The sequence below is a fragment of the Bos grunniens genome, chromosome 22 (genome assembly GCF_055505025.1).
Source record: "Bos grunniens cultivar Pamir isolate PY7600 chromosome 22, Bosgru_T2T1.0, whole genome shotgun sequence".
NCBI classification, from domain to species: domain Eukaryota; kingdom Metazoa; phylum Chordata; class Mammalia; order Artiodactyla; family Bovidae; genus Bos; species Bos grunniens.
Window position 1 is genome coordinate 7,801,547 of NC_141186.1, and position 24,480 is coordinate 7,826,026.

The 24,480-nt window shown below is 48.2% G+C and overlaps 1 protein-coding gene across 1 annotated transcript in view; it reads right to left on the reverse strand.

The window, feature by feature from the left end:
* SUSD5 (sushi domain containing 5) overlaps positions 1–24,480 on the reverse strand; it is a 44,444-nt gene continuing 19,964 nt past the window's right edge. The window contains exons 4-5 of the mRNA XM_086365683.1: positions 15,031–15,219; positions 1–2,900 (exon numbers count right to left, since the gene is read on the reverse strand). Coding sequence (XP_086221809.1) covers positions 1,603–2,900; positions 15,031–15,219 — 1,487 coding nt within the window. The 3' untranslated portion in view covers positions 1–1,602. The remainder of the gene's footprint in view (positions 2,901–15,030; positions 15,220–24,480) is intronic.

Consider the following 24,480-nt stretch of genomic DNA (forward strand, 5'->3'; position numbering starts at 1 on the left):
TTTGGGGAAATAATTATTTATTTTAAATATCTCAGAAGCTTTGTGTTAATGGATCCTCGCCCATCCCCCACCCCCAAGTTTTCATGAACATTCAACATTTAGCAACCTCAAAACATGCATAATGATATACAATTGAAGTTTACGCTGTTTTAATCATTCCCTTTCTACGTGCATTTTTACATTAATTTAGATGAAACCAAATCAATAAATGGGCTTCCCAGGTGGCTTAGCAGTCAAGAAGCTGCCTACCAACGCATGAGCCCCAGGAGATGCAGGTTTGATCCCTGGGTTGGGAAGATCCCCAGGAGGAGGAAATGGCAACCCACTCCAAGACTCTAGGGCCAGGAGAATCCCATGGACGGAGGAGCCTAGTGGGCTACGGCCCATACGGTCGCAAAGAGTCGGACATGACTGAGCACGCACACAGGCGGCTGGGCCGCCTTCATCCAGGGTGGAATCAGAGGCCTTGCATCTCCAGCAAGTTCCCAGGTGATATCTATGCTGCTGGTCTGAGGACTGCTGTCATAAGTGAGACGAGCTGAGTCACCATAAGATGCCCGGGACGCCATGAACTGGATGCTCACCAGCCGGGGGAGCCTGTGATGCACTTAGGCTGTTTCCGGACAGCTCACAGTCGTCACGACAGGGTAAAGACTAGGTCGGCACAGATCACTTCATATTCCTTTGTAATTCCTCTGCTTCTCCATCAAGTAGGTACCCATGCTTGATATCCTAGTCCTTGGCCCTCTTTAAACATTTTTTCCCTCCTAGGTCATTCTTTCTTCCTGGCGTTCAGAGAAATGGTTAATCCTGAGAGAGGAAGCCGAGGACTGAGTTTTGTTAGTCCTGGCAAAAACTCTAAGACATTCCTAGGCACAGACGGGTCAAGGACAACCAGGCCACTGCTTCTGAGAGGAAACGGTGCTTACCGGTACAAAGCTAACCTTGTTTAAAAAAAAAAAGATGGACTCACAGGACAGAGGGGACAGGGGGATGTGTGTCCCCGCCCTCCCCGCAACAAATGTCAGTTGTAAATTCTTTCCAATTGCAACAAACAATTTTGAAAAAATCTCAGCGCTTCTAGGCTGTGTCCTGGATCTTGGCTCATTTGCCCTCAGCAACATCGCACCGTTGAAAGGAAATAACTCATTGTTTTTCTTCCCTCTCCCACTCCCAAAAATTAAATACCTGATCCAAAATAACGCTGCTCTCAAATACTCTGTCATGCCTATTTCGAAAATTTCAGGTTGCAGACTCATTTCTTTCTTTAAAAAAAAAAAAGAAGACAATAGTATGATGAAGAGGTGAATTTTGACCTCTGGCTGGAATTAGGGCCAAAGCACAGGTCTGGGATTAGGGCAACAGGGCCCAGGACAGGTGGTCCAGGGGCTGCTGACGTGTCCTGACCCCGCCCAAGCCTCCCTGCCCTGCCAGCTGCTTCTAGACCCACTGCTCAGCCTAGAAAACGAAGACCTGAGAGAAGGAAGAGCAGCCCTACTCCCCCGTTTCATGCGCTAGTGAAATGTCAGCGGTTCTCACTTGATGTGTCACCGTTTATTTTCCTATCAAGGGGCTTTGGGGGAACCCCCCACCCCCAGGCGGCTAGACCTTCTCCATCTCGATCTGCTGATGGTAGTGCCGAGCCTGCCGCTGGCCAACGTTCAGCTTGTACACGGAGCTCTTGTGCTGGCAACTTCGGTAGCCCCACACACCCCCCACGCCTGCCAGGAACAGCAGCAGGCACAGAACTGTGACGATCGTGGCAATGATGGGGCCTCTGCCGAGGCTGGGACACTTGCCCCCGGCGCAGGGCTCCAAGGTTGGGAGAAGCTCCTCGCTTGCACCCGGGCCGGGGACTTCCTGTCCCAGGAAGTCCTCCGACAGCAGGTATGGGAAGGTATCCTGGACAGCAGGGGCAGTGGTCTCCAGTGGGGTCTGGGTGGCCGCCGCGACAGTTGAGGGAGTAAGGTTGGGCGTCTTCTGGATGGCGGTTGTCTCGGTCTCCAGGGTAGAGCTGGTGAGTTCATAGGGCAGGGTGGACGAGGGAGGCTTCTCTGTGGCGTATCTCCAGGGAACGGTTGACTGATTTCCCGTCAAGTCACCAGCCCCTTTGCTGGGACCCTCAGTTTCAGACACATTCGTGGGTCTGAGAGCCAAAGCTTCTCCATCTAGCGTTTGAGATGGAAGAAGTGAAGTCACGTCCTCACTGGGTGTGAGGGTGGTGCCCCTGGATCGCTTCCTTTCCGCAAGGGCAGGCTGGCTGGGCGTAATCAGCATGCTTTCCTCCAGCCCTTCTGATCCATCCCCTTTGTCCTCCTCTTCCTCGTCTTCCTCCGCTCCTGCCTCTGTCTGCCTCCAGGCCCCGTCAGTCACGGGGTAGCCATCTAACCAGGACTCATCGCTGCTGCTCACCATGGCGTCACCGGCCCTGCTGTCATTCCTGCCCACAGAGGGCCCCGAGGGGCCATCAGTGCTGTGGTAGATGACCTTGGTTTCCGGCTCCCCTGGGGCCAATGTGCTGTCCCTGTGGTGGTCACCAGCACGAAGGTGCTTTTTGGCATCTTCATCCATCGCCTTTTCCCATTCAGGCTTGTGGAAGGTCCCAGCAGGCGACCCGAGCATGTCCTTCCCGCTGCCTTGGGATCCCGGAAGCTCTGTGGGGACAGGGCTCCCAGCGCCCAGCAGGCCTGTGGTTGGCACAAAGGATGTATCCTGGGCTCTGTCTTCCCTTGCAACAGGCATAGAGACCAGACGGTCCTGTTTTGGAGCCTCCTCAGAGGGTTCTCCCTGACTCCTGTCCTCCTCTGCCTCTGTGTGGGAGTCCTCCATGAGCTCTCTGAATGACACGGATCTATCATCAGGAAAATTATCTTCATAGTCAATATGTACCTCTGCCTCATCTGGAAGGAAAGAGGGAAAGCCTCATGAGGTCCAAGGCACACAGCCAGCATGGAACACAGGGGATAAAAAGCACAGGGGCTGGAACAAATGCAATGAAACTGTTATTCTTAGATGCTATGACTGTATCACACAGATAAACCCAAAGAACCTACATACAAACTGTTACAATTAACAGATGAGTTTATCAAGGACACTGGTTCTACAGGCAACATAAAACACCAACTGTGTCTCCATATACCAGCAATAAACAAAAAAAATGTAAAAGATACTGTTTGCCATAGCATGTGTGTGCTCAATCTTTCAGTTGTGTCCGACCCTTTGCGACCCCATGGACTGTAGTCCACCAGGCTCCTCTGTCCATGGAATTTTCCAGGCAAGAATAGTGGAGTGGGTTGCCATTTTCTGTTCCAGGGGATCATCTCGGCATTAGCAGGCAGACTCTTTCCCACTGTGCCACCCAGGAAGCCTGACTGTCATTGCATAACCAGCCTCCCCAAATTCCAAGGAATAAATCTAACAAAAGATGTTTAAGATTTGTACATGGAATGGTACAAAGTATTTCTGAGCAAAATTAAAAGATGACTTAAGTAGTGAATGGCTATAATGGAAGTTTAATTGCTCAGCTGTCAATCTGTCCAAATCACTCACTGGAAAAGACCCTGACGCTGGGTTTAATTGCTCAGCTGTCAATCTGTCCAAATCACTCACTGGAAAAGACCCTGATGCTGGGAAAGACTGGGGGCAGGAGGAGAAGGGGACGACAGAGGATGAGGTGGCTGGATGGCATCACCGACTCGATGGACATGAATTTGGGTAGACTCTGGCAGTTGGTGATGGACAGGGAGGCCTGGCGTGCTGCAGTTCATGGGGTCGCAAAGAGTCGGATACGACTGAGTGACTGAACTGAACTGAAACTGAATAAAAATCTCAGATATTGACAAGCTGATGCTAAAATTTATGTAAATGCAAAGGGCCAAGAAGAGACAAGGGAAAAAGAAGAGAAATGCTGTAGCAGGGATGCTACAAGATTTTAAGATTTACTATAAAACTGCAGTACTTTCAAAGACTCTGTTTGGTATTGGCACAAAGATAGACAATCAAGTTACACTAACTTTAACAATTTCTGTTCATCAAAAGCCACCATGAAGAGCATTCAAATGCATGCCACAGATTTGAAAATAACTGCAGCACATATAACCTCTGGAGGGTTCCAGAAAAGGTACTGGGTCTTCCCTGGTGGTCCCGTTTAAGCCTCCAAATTTCCACTACAGGGGGCACAGGTTTGTTCCCTGGCTGGAGAACTAAGATCCCGCATGCCATGCAGCATGGTTAAAAAAAAAAATCTAAATAATCATTATACACGTGTGAAGATGCTTAACCTCATTAGTAACAGAGAAATGCTAATCACAGCCAGAGTGAGATTCCATTATCTAGCACCAGAATGGCTAAAATTAAACAGACCGACAGTCTCTAGTGTTAACAAGGATATGAAAGTGGAAACCGAAAGTCACTGAGTCGTGTCCGACTCTTTGGGACCCCATGGACTAAACAGTCCATGGAATTCTCCAGGCCTGAATACTGCAGTGGGTAGCCTTTTCCTTCTCCAGGGGATCTTCCCAACCCAGGGATCAAAGCCAGGTCTCCTGCATTGCAGGCAGATTCTTTAACAGCTGAGCCACAAGGAAAACTCAAGAATCCTGGAGTGGGTAGCCTATCCCTTTTCCAGCGGATATGACATACAGCAGTTCTCTTCCTAAGTGTGTGCGCACATGGGCACCAAAAGACATGCGCAAGCATGTTCCTAATAACCAGAAGCTGGACATACTGCAAGTGGCCACTCACTGCAGAAATGACACACACATTTTGGCACACACAACACGGACTCCCGCCGCCATGGAATCCTGCACAGGAGCACAAGCCTCGGGGCACTGGCAGCATTCAACTTCTTGACCTATGTGGTGGCTAAATTGCTGTATTTTTTGACCATTTATTAACCTGTTCTCTTATGATTCGGACACTTTTTAATTGAATGAAAGAGTCTTTACATTCTATCGTGCTCTACAATTTTCAACAGTTTCACACACGAGTCCATAAAATTCCATAATGAAGATTTCATTTTTTATCCCCTGCCCCTATGTTGCTCAGCCCACTCCCCTCTCCCCACTGGTAACCATTCATTTCCCATATCTGTCAGTTGGCTTTTTTTTTTTTGCCATACTGCACGGCATGTGAGATCTTAGTTCTCCAACCAGGGGCTGAACCTGCTGCGTCCCTTGCAGTGGAAGGGCACAGTCTTAACCACTGGACTGCCAAGGAAGTTTCAATCAGCTTCTATTTTGTTTTATTCACTAGTTCATTTTATTTTTTAGATTTCACATAAGTGATATAATTGTATGTTTAACTAAATATCCAGAGAAAGCAATGGCACCCCACTCCAGTACTCTTGCCTGGAAAATCCCATGGATGGAGGAGCCTGGTAGGCTGCAGTCCATGGGGTCGCTAAGAGTCAGACACAACTGAGCGACTTCACTTTCACTTTTCACTTTCACGCAGTGGAGAAGGAAATGGCAACCACTCCAGTGTTCTTGCCTAGAGAATCCCAGGGACGGGGGAGCCTGGTGGGCTGCCGTCTCTGGGGTCGCACAGAGTCGGACACGACTGAAGCGACTTAGCAGCAGCAGTAAAACACTCATTTGCCCATTCATTTTACTTTTCCTTACTATATTTGTTATGGTGATCCACGATTTTTTCTAAGATTTATTTATTTTTTGGTTATGGTGGGTCTTCGTCGCTGCACGAGGGCTTTCTCTAGTTGCAGAGAGCAGGGCCTACTCTGTAGCTGTGGTGCACAGGCTTTTCATTGTGGTGGCTTCTCTTGTTGCAGAACGCAGGCTCCAGGCATGCAGGCTTCGGTAGCTGCAGGTACCGGGCTCTAAGTACTCATGGTGCACGCGCTTAGTTGCTCCACAGCACGTGGGATCCTCCCAGGTCAGGGACTGACCCAGTGTCCCAGGCATTGCAAGGTGGACTCTTAATCACTGGACCACCAGGAAGCACAATCCGTGACCTTTGATGTTACTACTACAACTCGATGAAGGCTATTTTGTAGACACTAAAACCCCCAGCAGGTAGAAGAAGTTAACTACATGAAGACCAGACTGTAGCCTGACATGAGCTGCCACAATTCTGAGAACTGGCCTCAAAGAAATGGGAAGCAGCCAACCCTGGAAATGAAGATTAACGGTACTTAATCAAGAAGACTCAAAGCTGACTGTATTGTTTCTGCATGTAGCTCCTTCCTTCTGCCCACATGCCTCCCAAACTCCCCTTTAAAATCTCTTGCCCACTGGCTGTCGGGGGTGGGGGTGGGGGGAGGAGTCAGCCTTTGGACAACACCCTACCCCTAGTTGCCGGCCTCCAAAATAAAGCAAACTTACCTTCCCACCAACCTTTTCTTTACTGTCTTTGGAGCTGCCAGCACCTGGACCCACTTTAGAGAACAGATTTTGGTGCCCACGTGAGGCTGCACCCTCACGATATCTGGCTCCCCGGGTTTTCCTTGAGCAGAGCTGCCACCATGATGACGCTATGAGGTGGATTCAAGGAAACGCTGCTCATGGTTCTCTGGCCCCGGGAAGGGGTTTGGGGGACGTTCCTAGCAGCTGCCGAAAACCATTTGTTTCGGGGGTCCTCCATGTTTCTGCCCTGCTTGGCACTGGCTGTCATCAGCCAAGGTATTATTTAGTTCATGACAGTAGCAAAGAATGGTAAACAACCTCTGAGTCCTAGTACTGGACATAATCAATCTCAGCTAAATTCCTTTTCCCATGTAACCCACCCTATGAGCTCAAGAAGTCAAAAGGCACCTGGAATATGGGCAGGAAAGGAGCCATGTTCTCCTCCACCCTTGCTTCTTACGTAGGGAACACTGGCCTAGTGTATGATGTTAGAGCTGGGGATTTGAGATGAGATGGTTGGATGGCATCATCAATTCAATGGACATGAACTGGAGCAAACTCCAGGAGATTGTGAAGGACAGAGAAGCCTGACATGCTGCTGTCTATGGGGTTGCAAGGACTGGGACACGACTTAGCGATTGAAATACAACAATAAGCCCACTCCTGCCTGGTGGGCCTGCCTTGACCTGGCCCCTTACGGTCACTCTGAGCTCTGTGTGTATCTATCTGTCCATCTGGAGATTCTGCCTTCAGAGCTCTCTGGGTGTAGAGCATCCCTGGACAGCAGCCTGGGGCTCAGAGCCAAGCCCTTCCTGTCTGCCGGGGCTCTCAGGTCAAGGTCTGGCTCAGAAACAGGCTCTCATTATGTCAAGCCTCAGCCACACCAAAACCTCAAATGAAGACACAGACACCAACTGTTTACAAAGAGTCTACTCATGACAAAGTATCCCAAGGCTGTTTTTCCCCTCCTGAGTAACGGTAAAGCTTCTTACTCACAGAATGTCAACCCCAAAGTACATTCTGCCATCAGGATGGGTAACACCAGCTCTTTGCCTGTCGAGGTGCTATTTCTCTCGCCTCTCTCTGGTTTGCAGTCTGAGCTCTCCGGAGCCATCCAGCAACTGTGCCCCCTCCCCTTTACCCCCCTCCCCTCCCCCAGGCTCTCCTGAAACCTGGCCTCCACAATGCCCGGCCTTCTGGTTTAGACCAACGGGTCCAGGAAATGTAAACTTCATGGGCTCTCTTGGGAAAAATCAAATCCCTCCCTATGTGTTTATAATTAACTGTTACTTTAGGAAAACACAAGACGACAGATCAATAGGAATCAGCGGTAAAAAGGGGCACCCAGGCCGTGCCTTTATCAAGGGCAGGAGTGTACAAGCCGGAGCCCAGAATGCTGGGCTGTCCAAGTGCTGCTGCTTTTCATGCTTTTTCATGTTGTTGTGTTTCTGGAAGCCCACACATGCCTTCTTTTTTCCCCACTGGTCTTGGCTACACAGCCTTTAAAAATAGTAATTTTGAAAAAAGGCAACCAGACAAGCCAGAAATAACCACTGGTTCAATGAACTTCTGAACAAATATGGCAACATTGACAAGGCAATTCTAAATTCAGTTCAGTCTCTGGCTTTTATTCCATGAAGGAAGTCTAGAAGATGGAGAAAAACAGAAACTGGAGTTAATTTAAGAAAACAAAAGAAGGGCTTCAGAAATGAGAGAAAATAGCAAAGAAACTTGGTGAGAGAACAGCTCGTTTGCAAAGCAAGCCCTGCTCTGCCCTCACGCTTTGAGAGGCCCCAGAGAAGCACACTCAGATGCCGGAATGAGACATGCCTGGTTTTACATCTTGGCTCTGCTGCTTTCTGGCTGGCTGACATAGGAAGTCAGCGAGCCTCTCTGTCCCTCAGTCGTCCCATCTGTCAGTGGGAGGTGGCTGTTTCTACTCAGACTTGTGAAGATGAGCTAGGATAAAGCAAATAAAACTCCTCCATCAGAAAGGAGCATAAGGAGGCTTGGGGAAGATGGAAATATTCTGTAATTTGGTTCTGCGGGTGGGTTCCCTTATTTAGCTAGGCCGGGTCTTAGTTGCAGCATGTGGGGTTTTTTTTTGTTTTTGACTGCACCAGATCTTAGTTGAAGCATGTGGGATCTACTTCCCTGATCATGGATCAAACCCCGGCCCCCTGCCTTTGGGAGCGTGGTACCTTAGCCACTGAGCCACCAGGACTTTTATATTTTAAATGGGTACCATTTCTTGTATGCAAATTAAGCCTCAAGAGAGTTGTCAAAAAACAGAACAAAAACAAAAGACAACTCCCAAGACAGAAATAACATGGGACAGGTTTGGCATTGTTTATGACAGCTCTTCTCTCAGTGCCCGACGGGGGAACAAGTCTTGTGGCCACAGCTGCAGCAGACCCAGGAAGGGAGTGAGAACCTCAATCTATCTCTTGTGGGACTCAGAGGTGGTGGGGCTGGCAGCTGTTAAGCTTGGGGTCGCTCACTTTCTGATACCACAGACCAGAATGCACAAACAGAACCATGGAGCTTGGGGTGGAAGATCTCAAAGGCTTTTCAGAGCCTAGCAGATATCCTTTGTCAGGGCAAGTTTTAGAAGAGAAGTGAAGTGTTAGTCACTCAGTCATGTTGGACTCTTTGTGACCCCATGGACTGTATGTAGCCCGCCAGGATCCTCCGTCCATAGGATTCTCCAGGCAAGAATACTGGAGTGGGTTGCCATTCCCTCTCCAGGGCATCTTCCCGATCCAGAGATTGAACCTAGGTCTTCTGCATTGCAGGCAGATTCTTTACTGTCTGCGTCACCAGGGAAGCCACCTTTAAAGGAGAAACATGGGGTAAATCCGAGAGCAAGGGTCTATGAGTCTCTCCCATCCTGGGGTGTCTATCTGGTGCTACTCTGCAGAGGCCACGGGACCACAGGGTGCTGAGTCAGGAGACGGCAGAAGCCACCGGGGAAACCATAGGGCAGCGGTGTCAGAGGCAACGAGTGGCCAGGGCAGTGAGTAGGGAACAATCAGTGTGCCCTGGAAACTGCACGGGACCCTGTGATCATGTGGCCAGGGGCAGCCACTTGGAGTGGTGGGAGGTCAGAGGCTGTCCCTAGGGTACCAGTGGCTAGAGATGGATATGGCCTTGAAGACTGTATGGGACTTGGTATAATAAAAAGCCCAAGGAAAACCCAACATAACATGGAAATCTGCACACACAGGTAAAGCGCAAAGCACTGGGACTTTTGTATGATGAGGGCAATAACCAGTTATAGTCAGATACTGAGCATGTAGCACTAACACTGGGCTTCCCTGGTGGCTCAGTGGTAAAGCATCCACCTGCAGTGCAGGAGACCCGGATTTGATCCCTGGGTTGGGAAGATCCCCTGGAGAAGGGAAAGGCAACCCACCCCAGTATTCTTGCCTGCAGAGTTCCATGGACAGAGGAGCCTGGTGGGCTACTGTCCCTGGAGTCACAGAGTCAGACACGACTTAGCGACTAACACTGAGAACATTAGAGAGGTATGACGGGTGTTCCGTGCTGCCCAACTGGGAACATAAACTAAGAAGATGTGTGGAATCAGATAGAAGGGGAAACAAAATGGCCAGACCCAACCCTGGACTCCAGGACCCCAAACTAGAGAAATACCAACACAGAGAAGGGAAAAAATGGCAGTTAAGCCCCCACCCTTCAGATTGACGGTCAAGGCTGAAGTCCCTGTGCTTCAGTGAGAGACCTCACCATCACCACTCGAGGCTGGACCTTGATGTCACAGTGAACAGACAACCCGGGTGGTTGGTGTGTGGCTGAGGCGCCCTCCTGCACCAGCTACTGTCTGATCCCTCTGGGTGGATGTGCCCCTGTGCATTCACGCCTGCTCACCATTTAGTTCAGTTCAGTGCTCAGTCATGTCCAGCTCTTTGTGACTACATGGACCTCAGCACGCCAGGCTTCCCTGACCATCACCAACTCCCAGAGCCTGCTCAGAATCATGTCCATCAAGTCGGTGACCACCATTACAAAGTTTAAATTTCATCACGCCCATTCAGGCAGTCCCCACATTACTAATGGATTAAAAAAAAATTTTTTTTAAGCATCTGCTCTACTGAACTGATGCCTTAATAAGCAACAGCTGCCCTTCCTCTAGAGCACTGCCCTTGGAGGAATGGGAGCCTTAATTACAAGCCACCTGATGCCTGCATTTCAGGAGACTGGGGTTCGATTCCCTGGGCAGGAAGATCCCCTGGAGAAAGGAATGGCAACTCACTCTAGTATTCTTGCCTGGAGAATTCTATGGGCAGAGGAGCTTGGCAGGCTACAGTCCATGGGGTAGCACAGAGTTGGACACGACTGAGTAACAATTTCATTTGCCCTCCATGGACAGCAGCCTGCAGCCAATGACAGACTAGAACAGAGGAACTCAGGCCGGTCCCCTTGCTTCCAAGTGGCACCAACCCAAGGTGCAGTTCATGCTCCCTAGCTCCCCAAGGGATCAGGCAAGGCAAGAATCCACCTGGGACTGCATCCTTAACTCCTCCCCTCTCACCTACCCTGCCTGCCTTACTCCCCCTCTACAAGCCATCTCCGTGTGAATAGGCTCTGCTTTTACAGACTCTAACTCAAGTCTTCAACATGCCCAAACAATGACAAATTTGAGTGAAACAGTCTTCATAGTAGCCCGGAGCCTCCAAGCCCTTAGAATCTCTAAGACCAAAGGCATCTGAGCTCCAGGTTCTTTTAACACCTGACCTCCAAGGTTCCTGAGCCTTGAGGCTGTCTGGATCTGGAGAGGTTGTGAGGGAAATAAAGGGCAGGAACCTCTGGAGCAGGTTCTGCCAGAGGGCTTGGAGCGGGCTCCAGCAGCTCACAGGGAACAGAAGGAAATGCTCTCTGGTGGGGGCTCTGATGTGTAGGGAGGGGTACTGGCTGAGCTCAGGGCAGAGGTGACACGTGCTCCCTGGGAAGGTGAGACAGCCACAGGTCTGGAGGGCCTGGGAGCCACATGTTAAAAAGTCACCAGCTGATTGCCCACGGGGTCTCCCCTGTCATAAGGCCACACGGGCCATGCCTTTCTGGAAGGATCAGCGGCTGTCTCCAGAATCTGAGACGCCTGCTGGCAGTGACTAATTTCTAGCTGTATTAGACAGCTAGAGCTACTGCCTGCCTTTGGCTGTGTGTTGTACAGGGGGCTGGAGTCAGTAATGCACAGGGAAGCAAAGCCAGCGTCACACAAATCTTTCCATCCTTCAGTGAGAGGGCCTAATACCCTCCTCCATCAGCACAAGGCTGGAAGGGAAAGCAGGACCCTTCATGTTGCTGTTCAGTCGCTCAGTCATGTTTGACTCTTTGCAACCCCATGGACTGCAGCACACCAGGCTTCCCTGTCCTTCACCATCTCCCAGAGCTTGCTCAAACTCACGTCCATTGAGTCAGTGATGCCATCCAACCATCTCATTCTCTGTTGCCCAGTTCTCTTCCTGCCCTCAATCTTTCCCAGCCTCAGGGTCTTTGAGTCGGCTCTTCGGAACAGGTGGCCAAAAGACTGGAGCTTCACTGGGCTCCACTGGGCTCAGACCATATCACAGGTCCTGTTCCGAGTGATGTACTTCCCATCTTAGAATAACAGCAGCAAGGAGGCAGACAAAACAAAACCACCTCGCCTCCTCGCTGGGTGCCTGATCCTCCTCCAGCTCCACCCTTTGCGCCCCACCCCACCCACGTCCTCCTGGTGAACAGCAGTAGTCGTCTGCCTCGGCTCTCTTCCTCCCTCCAGCTTGTTCCTGTGTTCACTGCAGTGCTGCCTAGGTATATTCCATGCCTCGGATACACGCTGAAAACACGAGGCTTCCAGAATCTTCTTATACTTAGAAGCCAGTGTACACTTTTTAGCTTCCATGGACTGGATATGTACCTCCTTTGAGCACTTCTTCCACCTGGGAACATACACTTCCTTTAAAATTTCACCTATGAAACCTCGTTTTCCAGCTTTCCCTTTTACCTCATCATCTATGGCTTTTCTATCTCTTCTAAGGCACTCAGTTTACTAGTTACCTTTAGGGTTGGGACAATTTTGCTCAATCTTGATTACACAGGAACTTGGACCCTGCCCGATGAAGGGAGGGGGAGAGAATGAATGAATGAATGGCCGGTCGGTCGTACAAAGCATGCTGTTGTTCAAAGTCAGACACATCCAACTCCAAAATCCGGTTTGGTCCGCCCTTCCCAAGATGACTCCTTTCCAATTTGAAAAAGTTCCTTAAAACAGTTCATTGGAAAAATGAACAAGTAAAGGCGGAGTCAAATAGCTGGTGACAATGTTCTTGTAAGGCACACTTACAGTGACACAGATACTGAAAACCGTAAGGGTCTGTGTGTTCAGCCAAGTGTAGAAATCGAAATTCCTGACCAGCAACTGAAAGCTCCAACAACTCGGCTTTGCGGTGAGAAAATAAACACCGTTTCAGACACACAAGACCTGCATTTAGTGCTCATTCTGCTGGGGCCAGTAAACAGCCCGTTTGCCTTGGTGGGTGTGGCTCGTGGGATGATCCAGCGTCAGAAATGCAGCCAGCTCACTCACACCTCGGGGTGAGCTCGGGTCTGCTTTGAGGGGACACCCTCAACAAACAGGAAGTCAGGTCTTCAGCCTGATTTTTCTTGGACAGGTGAATCCATTAGGACTGGTGGAGCTCCTGCCTGCCACAAGACACCAGCGACCGAGGAAAGTGCTGGGAAATGGCTCAAACTGTGTTTCAAGGACTTGTCCCAGTCTGTCACTTTGGTACAAGTATGTGACAAGCAAGTAGGAAGGTTTTAGAAGTTTTTGTAATAATTTGAAGGGGGAATTTTATGTCTATTTTTATTTATATCTGGAATATCTTTGCTTTAGTTTTATGCTAATTCATTTTTATTGCACTTTACCAAAACCTGTCAGTCTATAATAACTAAAAAACAAAAAAATCTGTTTAAAAATTGCACACAGAAAAAAATTTAAAGTTGCACACAGAGAGTTTGAGACAACAACGACAAAATCTCAGTATTCATCAAAAAAATACTCCAAGGGGAAAAACATAAGCCACAGAGTGAGAGAGAAAATTTTAACACATAAAGGTTTATGTAAAGAAGAAATCCTACATTATATGCGTGTTAGTCCCTCAGCCGTGTCCAACTCTTGGAGTCGGACTAGAGTAGCCTGCTAGGTTCCTCCATCCATGGGATTCTCCAGACAAGAATACTGGAGTGGGTTGCCATGCCCTCCTCCAGGGGATCTTCCCTACCCAGGGATTGAACCTGGGGACTCCTGCATTATAGGCAGATTCTTGACCATCTGAGCCACCAGGAAGATGCCTAATCAAGTCAATCAGAGAAATGGGCAAACACGTTGGACAGAGGTTCTGCTGAGGAAACACTGATCATGCTCCATCAGCATGTGGTAAGTGCTTGGGTAGAGAAATGGATCTGATGGAGCAGTCACCAGCTTAGCAGAAAGGTAGAAAGTCTCACGGTCCTGAAGCTTGGTGAGGATGCTTAAGCAGAACTCTTCTGCACAGCTGGTGGGAGAGAAAAATGGTCAAAACCCTTTGGAAAACTCTCTGGTAGCGTCCACAGAAGCTGGACACCCACCTATCCCGTGGGCAGCGACGCCTCTCCCAAAAGCCAACAGAAAGGTGTTCAGGTGTGAAATGAATGATGTAGACGGGAAAGATCATGGCAGCGTAAGCTTGTGACGATCAGAACGTGAGAACAAGGCAAATGACCATCAGCAGAAGCCATGGGCAGTGGGTTCACACTGTGGAGAGTGAACTGCAATGAACACAACAGACCACAGCTCAGGCCGCAACACAGGTGAAGCTCACAGACAGGACAGCACCCTAGTCTCATCACGGTTCTACCGCATGATCTGCTGGGCATCCTGGGGACAAACTGGGGATTCAGTAGCATCGTGGGGGGTGCTGGAGTCCTCCCCCTCTATAGAGCCAACTTCCGCTTGGTACTCAGATGTCATGGGGCACCAGGAAGGTGGCCCTGAAGGAGTCCTGGGGAGAGAGGAGACCTGTGAGGTCATGGAGCAATGCAGGGTCAACATGAGGTCCATGGTGCAGGAGTCACAGGAGAGATAGAGAAATTTAATTCACTGGGAGAATTCCCAACGGGCTGGACAGGGGTGGGATGCAGAAGACTCACCCCCGCCCGCCCAGGTAAATGCTGATGAGGGAATGGGGAACATCTCGGAGAGTCAAATCAGGTTTCGGGAGCTCTGCCCACCAGGAGTCTTTTTAGCCTCAGCTATAATTTCATTCTGGAGAAGGCAATGGCACCCCACTCCAGCACTCTTGCCTGGAAAATCCCATGGACGGAGGAGCCTGGTAGGCTGCAGTCCATGGGGTCGAGAAGAGTCGGACACGACTGAGCAACTTCACTTTCACTTTTCACTTTCATGCATTGGAGGAGGAAATGGCAACCCCCTCCAGTGTTCTTGCCTGGAGAATGGACACTGGAGCCCGGCGGGTTACAGTCCATGGGGTCACAAGAGTTGGACACGACTTCGCTACTAAACCACCACCACCATATAATTTCAGTCAGACACAAGGGGCAGCGTAGGGGGCAGAGCAAGGCTGCAGGGGAGCCGTCCACACAGCGGTCATGGCGTTGCCTTCCTGCTTACCTTTCCCGCAGGCCTGGACCAGCCCGTACCACTCCCCGCAGCTGTTGCACAGCAGGGTGAAGGCCGTTTCGCGCTGGCCGGTCACGTGGCCCGGGGCGCACACGTACAGCAACTCGTCCCCCATCTCCAAGCCGGTGCGGCCCTGCAGGATGGTGTGTGGGAACGAGGGCGGGTCTCCACACGGCTTCTCTGCGGACAAGGAAGCACAGTAAGTTTCCCCAAACTCTGCAGAACTTTTTCAGCCTGAGAGAAATAAAAAACTGAAAAAGCGACCCCCTCTTCCCTCATGGGTGCTGTCTGTACCCTAAACGGAGATCGCCTTCACCCTGGCATCCCCCACCCTGGTCGAGTGCCTGGCACAGATGAAGCACTCAATACTCGTTGACTGAATTGTGTGCGCTCCAATATAGCTTTGTATTTTTAAACTGCCAGGCAACAGGACCAGAAGCAATGCCCAGGAGCCAGTTCCTTTTTGCCTTATTTACATAAATGGTAGATGCTCTTTGACAAATACTAAACTGTTACAGACTATACAAGTTGCCTCTCCCTTCCCCCAACCTTCACCCTGATGATAACACTGCTACCGGTTTGGTTTTTACAAATAAATGCAGATACAGATATAAAGGGTTTCCTAGGGAGCACTAGCAGTAAAGAACACTTCGGCCAATGCAGGAGACTAAGAGAAGCAGATTCAATCCCTGGGTTGGGAAGATCTCCTGGAGTAGAAAATGGCAATCCACTCCAGTATTTTTGCCTGGGAAATCCCATGGACAGAGGAGCCTGGGCGGGCTGCAGTCCATGGGGTCGCAAAGAGTCACACAGGACTTAGTGACTCCACAACATTTATATTACAGCACACACGAAGACAATTACATATGTGTATGTGTCTGTGCATCTACGTGTGTGTGTATGTGTGTGTGTGCTTAGTCCTGTCTGACTCTTTGCAACCCCACGGACTGCAGCCTGCCAGGCTCCTCTGTCCATGGGATTCCCCAGGCAAGAACACTAGAGTGGGTTGCCATGCTCTCCTCCAGGGGATCTGCCCAAACCAGAAATCAAACCCACGTCTCCTGCATTGGCAGGTGGATTCTTTACTGCTGAGCCATTGGGGAAGCCCATAAATGGGTTAGATCGATCACTGCAGATGGTGACTGCAGCCATGAAATTAAGACGCTTGCTCCTTGGAAGAAAAGCTATGACTAAACTAGACAGCATGTTAAAAAGCAGAGACATTACTTTACCAACAAAGGTCCGTCTAGTCAAAGCTATGGTTTTTCCAATGATCATGTATTGATGTGAGAGTTAGACTACAAAGAAAGCTGAGTGCCGAAGTATTGATGCCTTTGAACTGTGGTATTGCAGAGGACTCTTGAGAGTCCCATGGACTGCAAGGAGATCCAACCAGTCAATCTTACAGGAAATCAGTCCTGAATATTCATTGGAAGGACTGATGCTGAAGCTGAAACTCCAGTACTTTGGCCACCTGATGTGAAGAACTGACTCATTGGAAAAGACCCTGATGCTGGGATAGAAGGCGGGAGGAGAAGGGGACGATAGAGGATGAGATGGTTGGATGGCATCACTGACGCAACAGATATGAGTTTAAGTAAGTTCTGGGAGTTGGTGATGGACAGGCAAGCCTGGTGTGCTGCAGTTTATGGGGTCGCAGAGTCAGACACGACTGAGTGACTGAACTGAACTAAATATCTATTACTGAGTCCCTGCTTTAAAAAAAATAAATGAATTTTTGGAGCTGGTTTAGGTTCACAGCAAAATTGAGTGGAAGGTACAGGTACAGAGATTTCTCCACTGGGCACAGCATGGACCACAGGGGTATGTTCACTGCAATTGATGAGCATCCAGTGACATGTCATTATCACACACAGTCCACAGTTACCTATGGGCTCAATTTTGGTGTTCCACATTCTATGGGTTTTGAGCAATGTGTAATTACACATATCCACCACTGTAGTATGACACAAAATAGTTTCACTGCCCTAAAAACCCTCTGTGCTTCATCTGTTCGTTGCTCCTAGCTCCGGGCAACCGTCAATCCTTTCACTGTCCCCATAGTTCTGCTCTCTCTAGAATGTCATGTAGTTGGAATCATATAGTAGGTAGCCTCTTGAGACTGGCTTCTTTCCATTTCATAATATGCATTTAAGTTTCTTTCATGTCTTCTCATGGCTTGATAGCTCACTTCTTTTAATAATTGATTCTTATTTATTCATTTATTTGGCTGTGCCAGTCTTGGCTGTGGCATGTGGGATCTAGTTTCCTGACCAGGGATCAAAGCCGGGCCCCCTGCCTGGGGAGCACAGAATCTTAACCACTGGACCACTAGGGGAGTCCCCTCATTTCTTCTGAGCACTGAATGATATTCCATTGTCTGGCAGTGCCACGGTTTATTTATCCATTCACCTACTGAAGAGACATCATGGTTTCTTCCAAGTTTTAACAATTATGAAAATTGTCAAAATTATGAAATTGTCAAATTTTGAAAATTGTCAAAAATGCTATAAACATTCATGTACAGGTTTTTGTGTGAACTTAAGTTTTCAGCTGGGCCTTCCTTGTGGCTCAGCAGTAGAGAATCCACCTGCAGTGCAGGAGACGGGGGAGACGTGGGTTCTATCCGTGAGCTGGGAAGATCTCCTGGAGTAGGAAATGGCAACCCACCCCAGTATTCTTGCCTGGAGAATCCCATGGACGGAGGAGCCTGGCGGGCTACAGTCCATGGGACTTTGTGACCATGGGGTCACAAAGAGTCAGAGCTGAGCGACTAAACAACAAAGTTTTCAGCTAATTTGGGCAAATATCAAGGACTGTGACCGCTGGATCGCATGGTAAAAGATGTTTAGCTTGGTGAGAACCTACCAGACTGTCTTCCAAAGTGGATGTGCCAGTTCGCATTCCCATCAGCAAGGAGTGAGAGTTCTTGTTGCTCCACATCCTTGCCAGTGTCTGGTGTCATCAGTGTTCTGAATTTTGGCCATTCTACTAGATGTGTAGTGTATTTCGTTGTTTTAATTTACCTTTTCCTGATGACATATGACATGGAGCAATATTTCATATGCTTGCTTGCCATCCGTATATCTCTTTATTTTTTTAATACTTATTTTTTATTTATCTGGCTGCACTGGGTTTGAGTGGTGGCATGTGGGATCCAGTTCCCTGACCAGGGACTGAACTCATGCCTCCTGCATTCGGAGCACGGAGTCTTAATCACTGGACCATCGGGGAAATGCCTTTGTGTATTTTGTAATTGAGTTGTTCATTTTCTTAATATTGAATTTCAAGAGTTCTTTATATATTTTAGGGCTTCCCAGGTAGCTCAGCTGGTAAAGAATCTGCCTGCAATGTGGGAAACCTGGGTTCGATCCCTGGGTTGGGAAGATCCCCTGGAGAAGGGGAACAGCTACCCACTCCAGTATTCTGGCCTGGAGAATTCCAAGGACTGTATAGTCTGTGGCGTCGCAAAGAGTCGGACAGAACTGAACGACTTTCACTTCACTTTGTATATTTTGCATGATAGTCTTTAGTAGATATGTCTTTTGCAAATAACTTCTGCAGTCTGTGGCTTGTCTTTTCATTCTCTTGATAGTCTTTTGCAAAGCATAAGTTTTTAATTTTAAGGGAGTCCAGCTTATCAATGATTTCTTTCATGGATATTACCGTTGGTGTTGTCTTGAAAAAGCCATCACCATACACATGGTCTCTAGGTTTTCACCTGTCTTATCTTCTAAGAGTTTTGTAGTTTTGCATTTTACATTTAGGTCCATGATTCACTTTGAGTTAACCTTTGTGAAGGTGTGAGGTCTGGGTCTAGATTCTTTTCTTTTGTATGTGGATGTTCAGTTGTCCCAGCATCTATATTTAAAAGACAATTTTTGCTCCATTGTATAGCTTTTGCTCCTTTGTCAAAGATCAGTCGACTACATTTGTGCGGGTCTATTTCTGGGCTATTGGTTTCCACTGATATTTGTCTTTTCTCTCACCAGTACCACACGGTCCTGGCTTCTGCATCTTAGTGCAAGTCCTGAAGCTGTCATGTCAGTGCTTCACCCTTGTCCTTCTTCAATAATGAGTGAACTGTTCTGAGTCTTTGTCTCTCCTTACAAATTACAGAATTAGTTTGTTCATATCCACAAAGTAACTTGCTTAGAATTATGACGGAGATTGCACTGAATCTATGGATCAAGTTGGGAACCCTAACTACGATAGGGTTATCTGGGCTGCCCTCTGCAGCCTCCTCAGACTTGCCCAGCAGGGATGGGTGCCCTCAGGGATGTTCCAAGCCCGGTGCATTCTCTAGTGAGCACTAGGACAAGGGCTCACCCAGAGCTCGTCTCCCCAGAACCACTGTTCTCTCTGTCTGCAAGGTCCTCGTCTGGCCCGTGCTCCAGCGGTTCTGTGTGTGCAGTGTCCTCTCCTCCTTCCCCTAACCACAATCCCCAGAAAGTTCCACCTCAACTGCCACCACCTCAGGAAGTCTCCCTAATTATCCTGCTCCTTTGTGTCATTCCGCTCTTACTTGTCGTTATACACTGTCAACTCCTTGAAGGGTGAAAAAGTCCCTATCTCTATCTGTCTATCCATTCATCTTTCTCTCTAATTATCCATTCATCTATCCATCTAGCTATCACCTGTCATCTATCTATTCAACCATTCATCTATCTCTCCATTCATCTATCCATCCATCCAACAATCCATCTATCTTCAATTTATCCATTCATCTATCTACCTATCATCTATCTATTCATTTATCCACCCATTCATCTATCTGTCCACTCAACCATCCACCCATCTATCCATCCATCCAACAGTCCATGTGTCTGTATATCTATCTATCCATTGAAAGCACCTGTAAGTCTGAGCGCTCTTTGCATTACCCTAGACAAATAAATTAACAATTGGCCAGTGCCAACTGGTAATGAGTACAGAATTTCCCACACTCCCTTGGGAGACCCTACACTGGATAAGTTCTATCAGCTGCTCAAAGTATTGCGATTTTTTGGTCTCAGTCTCCCATCACCACTGGAGAATTTCCCCAAAGCCCACCTGGAGGCTCAGCCCCTCCTGCAGGCAGACCTGGGAATTAGCTGTTCTCAAAAATTCTTGCTTGGCCTGAGAGGTGAGCATTCAGTTCTCTGTCTGAAGACATAAAAGAAGAGATCATTCCATTTCTGTTTTTATGGGAAATACAGGCAGGAGTAGCGTGTGCAGGGGAAGGTGGAATACAGTGCTAAGAGAATGAGGTGGGCTGGTGGAGAGAGCAGCCAGGCCAGCCCTAGCTTGGAGGGGGAGAAAGAGAAGCACACCCCAAGTAAGCCTTGGGGTGCAACAGGGAGAAGGCGAGAGGGGACTTGAATCCTCCAGACCCCACACCATTGACCGCACAAACAAGCTGCCAAGAGAAGCAAAGCTGGAGAACCCAAGTGGAGGCAGCTCATTTAATCAGGATCCAGTTAGTTAAAAATAACTTCCCTTATTAGTTTAAGTGAGATCACCACAGGGCTGGAAATTCACTGTCAGTGAAACACAAATACGAGAAGGAAACAGAAACGTCTACATTCACGGTGAGCTTTAGTTCAGAAAAAGACACACAGGAGGAAGCTGCCTGCACATGCCATAGGCTCTGTTTGCCTTCCAGGCTTGTGAGGCACATGTCTGCTGTTTTGGGAGCGAGCACCCTTCATTCTCCCTGTCTTGCTGAGAAGAAGTGGCAGCCTAGGGCCAAGTGTCGTGAAGCATCTTTAGGAAAAAGGCAACCTTTAGAGGTGATGCTGCACCCGGGCTCTGCTGAATCAGACCTCACGTGCACTCCCCAGGAGCCTCTTCTGGCTTCCCACCACCTTTCTTCGGCACACAGCTTTCCCTTGTTTTTGATTTTTTGTTTTTAACTGCAGTACAGTTGACTTACAATGCTGTGTTAGTTTTCTGGCGTCCAGCCAAGTGATTCCGTGATGTATACACACATATATATACAAACGCACACATAATTGTATGTGCTAATAACCCCTAATTTACCCCTCTCCCACCCCTCTTCCCCTTTGGTAATCATGGGTTTGTTTTCTATGTCTGAGAATCTGTTTCTGTTTTGTAAATAAGCTCATTTGTATCAAAGTTTAGATTCCACATATAAGTGATATCATATGGTATTTGTCTTTCTCTGTGTGACTTACCTCGCTTAGTAAGATAATCTCTTGTTGACTGTCTACAAGGTTCCAACCAGGGAAAAGTGGGAGGGGGGCATATGGGAGTGGTTTACATGCTCTTTCTAAAGGGCCAAAGGCAGAGGATCAGGGACAGAGCTCTCTGAGGAAAACTTGGGGAACCCATCCTGCTTTCCTGGAAAGCCCAAGAGACAGCAGCCCTGTGACCCCAATCCCGCCTCAGCATGCATTCCTGAGCCCCCTTCATCGCCCATCTGCAGCCTCCTCTGAGGTCAGGCCCTGTTGGAACAAGATCCCATATTTTCCCACCTAAGTCTCTCCCTGTTGATCTGGAGGTGATGGGGGTGGGCAGGCTAGGCTCCAGAAAATCGCCCTGGGGTGCGGGGCTCAGGCGCTGTGATTCAGAGATGCCCACACAGGGCTCACTCTGCTAAAGTAGCAGCAGTCCTCACATAAGCTGACAGGCGTCATGAATGTGCTTCAGTTTTGTTTTTTTGGTTTTGCTTTCTTTTGTGCTTCCCTATTGTTTTTGTTGTTTTGGGAGGAGTATGTAGACCTTTTGAGGGGAAATTTTCATTTACATATAATCACAAAGTTACAGAAAAATTCTAAGAATAAGGACCTCTTATAAATGCTTTATCCAGATTTACTAATGTGTTTTCATCCTGTGCCATTTGCTTTATTTTTCTCTAGATAGATATAAATATGTATATAGATGTCTATATATAGAGAAAATATATATCATACATAAATACACACATACATATATGTGTAGGCTTTGTTGTTCAATTGCTAAGTCATGTCTAACTCTTTGTGACCCCATGGATTGCAGCATATCAGGCTCCTCTATCCTCCACTATTTCCTGGAGTTCGCTCAAATTCATGTACATTGAGTTGGTGATGCTATCTAACTGTCTCATCCTCTCCTGCCCCCATCTCCTTCTGCCTTCAATCTTTCCAGTATCAGGGTCTTTTCCATTGGGTCACTTCTTTGCATCAGGTGGCCAAAGTTTTGGGGCTTCAGCTATAGCATCAGTTCTTCCAATGAGTATTCAGGGTTGATTTCCTTTAGGGTTGACTGGTTTGATCTTCCTGCTGTCCAAGGGACTCTCAAGAGTCTTCTCCAGCACCGCAATTCGAAAGCATCCATTCTTTGGTGTTGAGACTTCTTTATGGCCCAACTCTCACATCCATACATGACTACTAGAAAAACCATAGCTTTGACTAGATGGACCTTGATCGGCAAAGTGATGTCTCTGCTTTTTAAGACGCTGTCTAGGTTTCTCATAGCTTTCCTTCCAAGGAGCAAGCATCTTTTAATTTCAAGGCTGCATGATTGTGTATGTATACATGTATAAATATGTATATATGTGTATCTGTAATTCCTTTCTCAACCACCTGAGAATGATTTGTAGATGTGATGTCCCTTTGTCCCCAAAAACCTTAGTACACGTTTCCAAGAACAAGGATATTCTCTTGAGTAACTGCAGTATAGTTACCAAATTAGAGAACTTAAGCCCCGACACAACACTACTATCTAATTCATAATCCATACTCAGACTTCATCAATTCTAGCTGTTTCCGCTGATCCAGGATCACAGACTGCATTTATGTTGTCAAGTCTTTTTAGTCTATTTTAATTCAAAACAGTTGCCTAGCCCTTCTTTATCTTTCTCGCCCTTGACATTTTGGAAAGCTTGTAGGCCAGTCGTTTTGTATAATGGTTCTCAGTTTGAGTCTGGTTACTGTCTCTTCATGATCAGATTCGAGGTATGCATTTTTGGCTACTGAAATCAAGCTGTGCTCCTCAGAGTGCAAGATATCAGGAGACACATCTCATCGGTTTGACAAGAACCTGGTTTTAGAGTCACACTCATGGGTTTTAACTTGGTGCCCTATAGGATGTGAACAGGTATCTCCAACCTCTGGCTTCTTCCTGCGCCACAGCTGTGGACAGCGAGGCACACACTCACAGACACACAACCTGTTGGAAGGCCTGTGAGGTGGAAGGCCCAGGATTTCCTTTTGGATGGTACGGAACATGTGGTTGGATGATAGTGGCCCCCATCACCCCAGTCAATAGCCAGCCAATGTCCAGAAGCAAGGCCCCCACCCAGCAGTTGATGGTGGACTCATGAATAAGCCCGGCTGAGCCCAGCAGAGAAACACAGACTGCTGTCTCCCCACCCCCCAAACAGTGGACTAAACAAAGGGTTTTTACTTTAAGCCACTATATTTATGGATGGTATGCTGCTGCTGCTGCTGCCAAGTCGCTTCAGTCGTGCCTGATTCTGTGCGACCCCATAGACAGCAGCCCACCAGGCTCCTTTGTCCCTGGGATTCTCCAAGCAAGAATACTGGAGTGGGGTGCCATTTCCTTCTCCCATGGATGGTATGTTCCACAGCAAAGGATAGCAGATACCCTTTGTTCATCAGGGGAAAGAGCTCAGACTCAGAAGCCCTGCATGTCCATTGAGATCACGAAAGAAAAAGGTCACGCTGCCTTTCTTTTAGCTCTGTCCTGTCTCCCTCAGAGATCTGAACCTCTGCCTCGGTTTGAGATTCAAAGGATCATTTTCATTTACTTATGCGATTTAAAAACAAACCACGGGTATTGTTCTCCCCAGACCTTTCCAGGGCACGTCGTTCAGTCATTTGACTGCAATCAACAGATGTAGAGTCTTTTCTGGAGGGAGATGCCGTAGCAGCAGAGAAATCTACCACCAAGACACATCTAACAGGCACCAGCCGGGGCTGTAGGGTTCACTGTGGCTCTTTTTTAAAAATACATATATGTATTTATTTATTTGGCTGTTCCAGGCCTTAGTTGCGGCACACAGGATCTTTAGTTTTGGCTTGTGAACTCTTAGTTGTAGCGTGTGGGGTCTAGTTACCTGACCAGGGATCCAACTGGAGCCCCCCACATTGAGAGTGCTGAGTCTCAGCCACTGGGCCACTAGGGAAATCCCCCCTGTGGCTCTTTGCTTTGTCAACTCCTCTGACCCCCTTCCCTGAAGGGGAAGGCACTGGGATTTGGTGCCTCTGGGATGCAGCCTGAGGGTTTGTATTTCTAATATGTTCATCTGGTATTGCTCACCATCAAAGAGCTTTGGGAAACTGCATTAGTGAAGTATTTCTCCAACTTGGGTTACGTCTTATAACCACTGAGTGCGTGCGTGCACGCTAAGTCGCTTCAGTTGTGTCTGACGCTATGCGACCTGCCAAGGTCCTCTCTCCATGGGATTCTCCAGGCAAGAATACTGGAGTGAGTTGC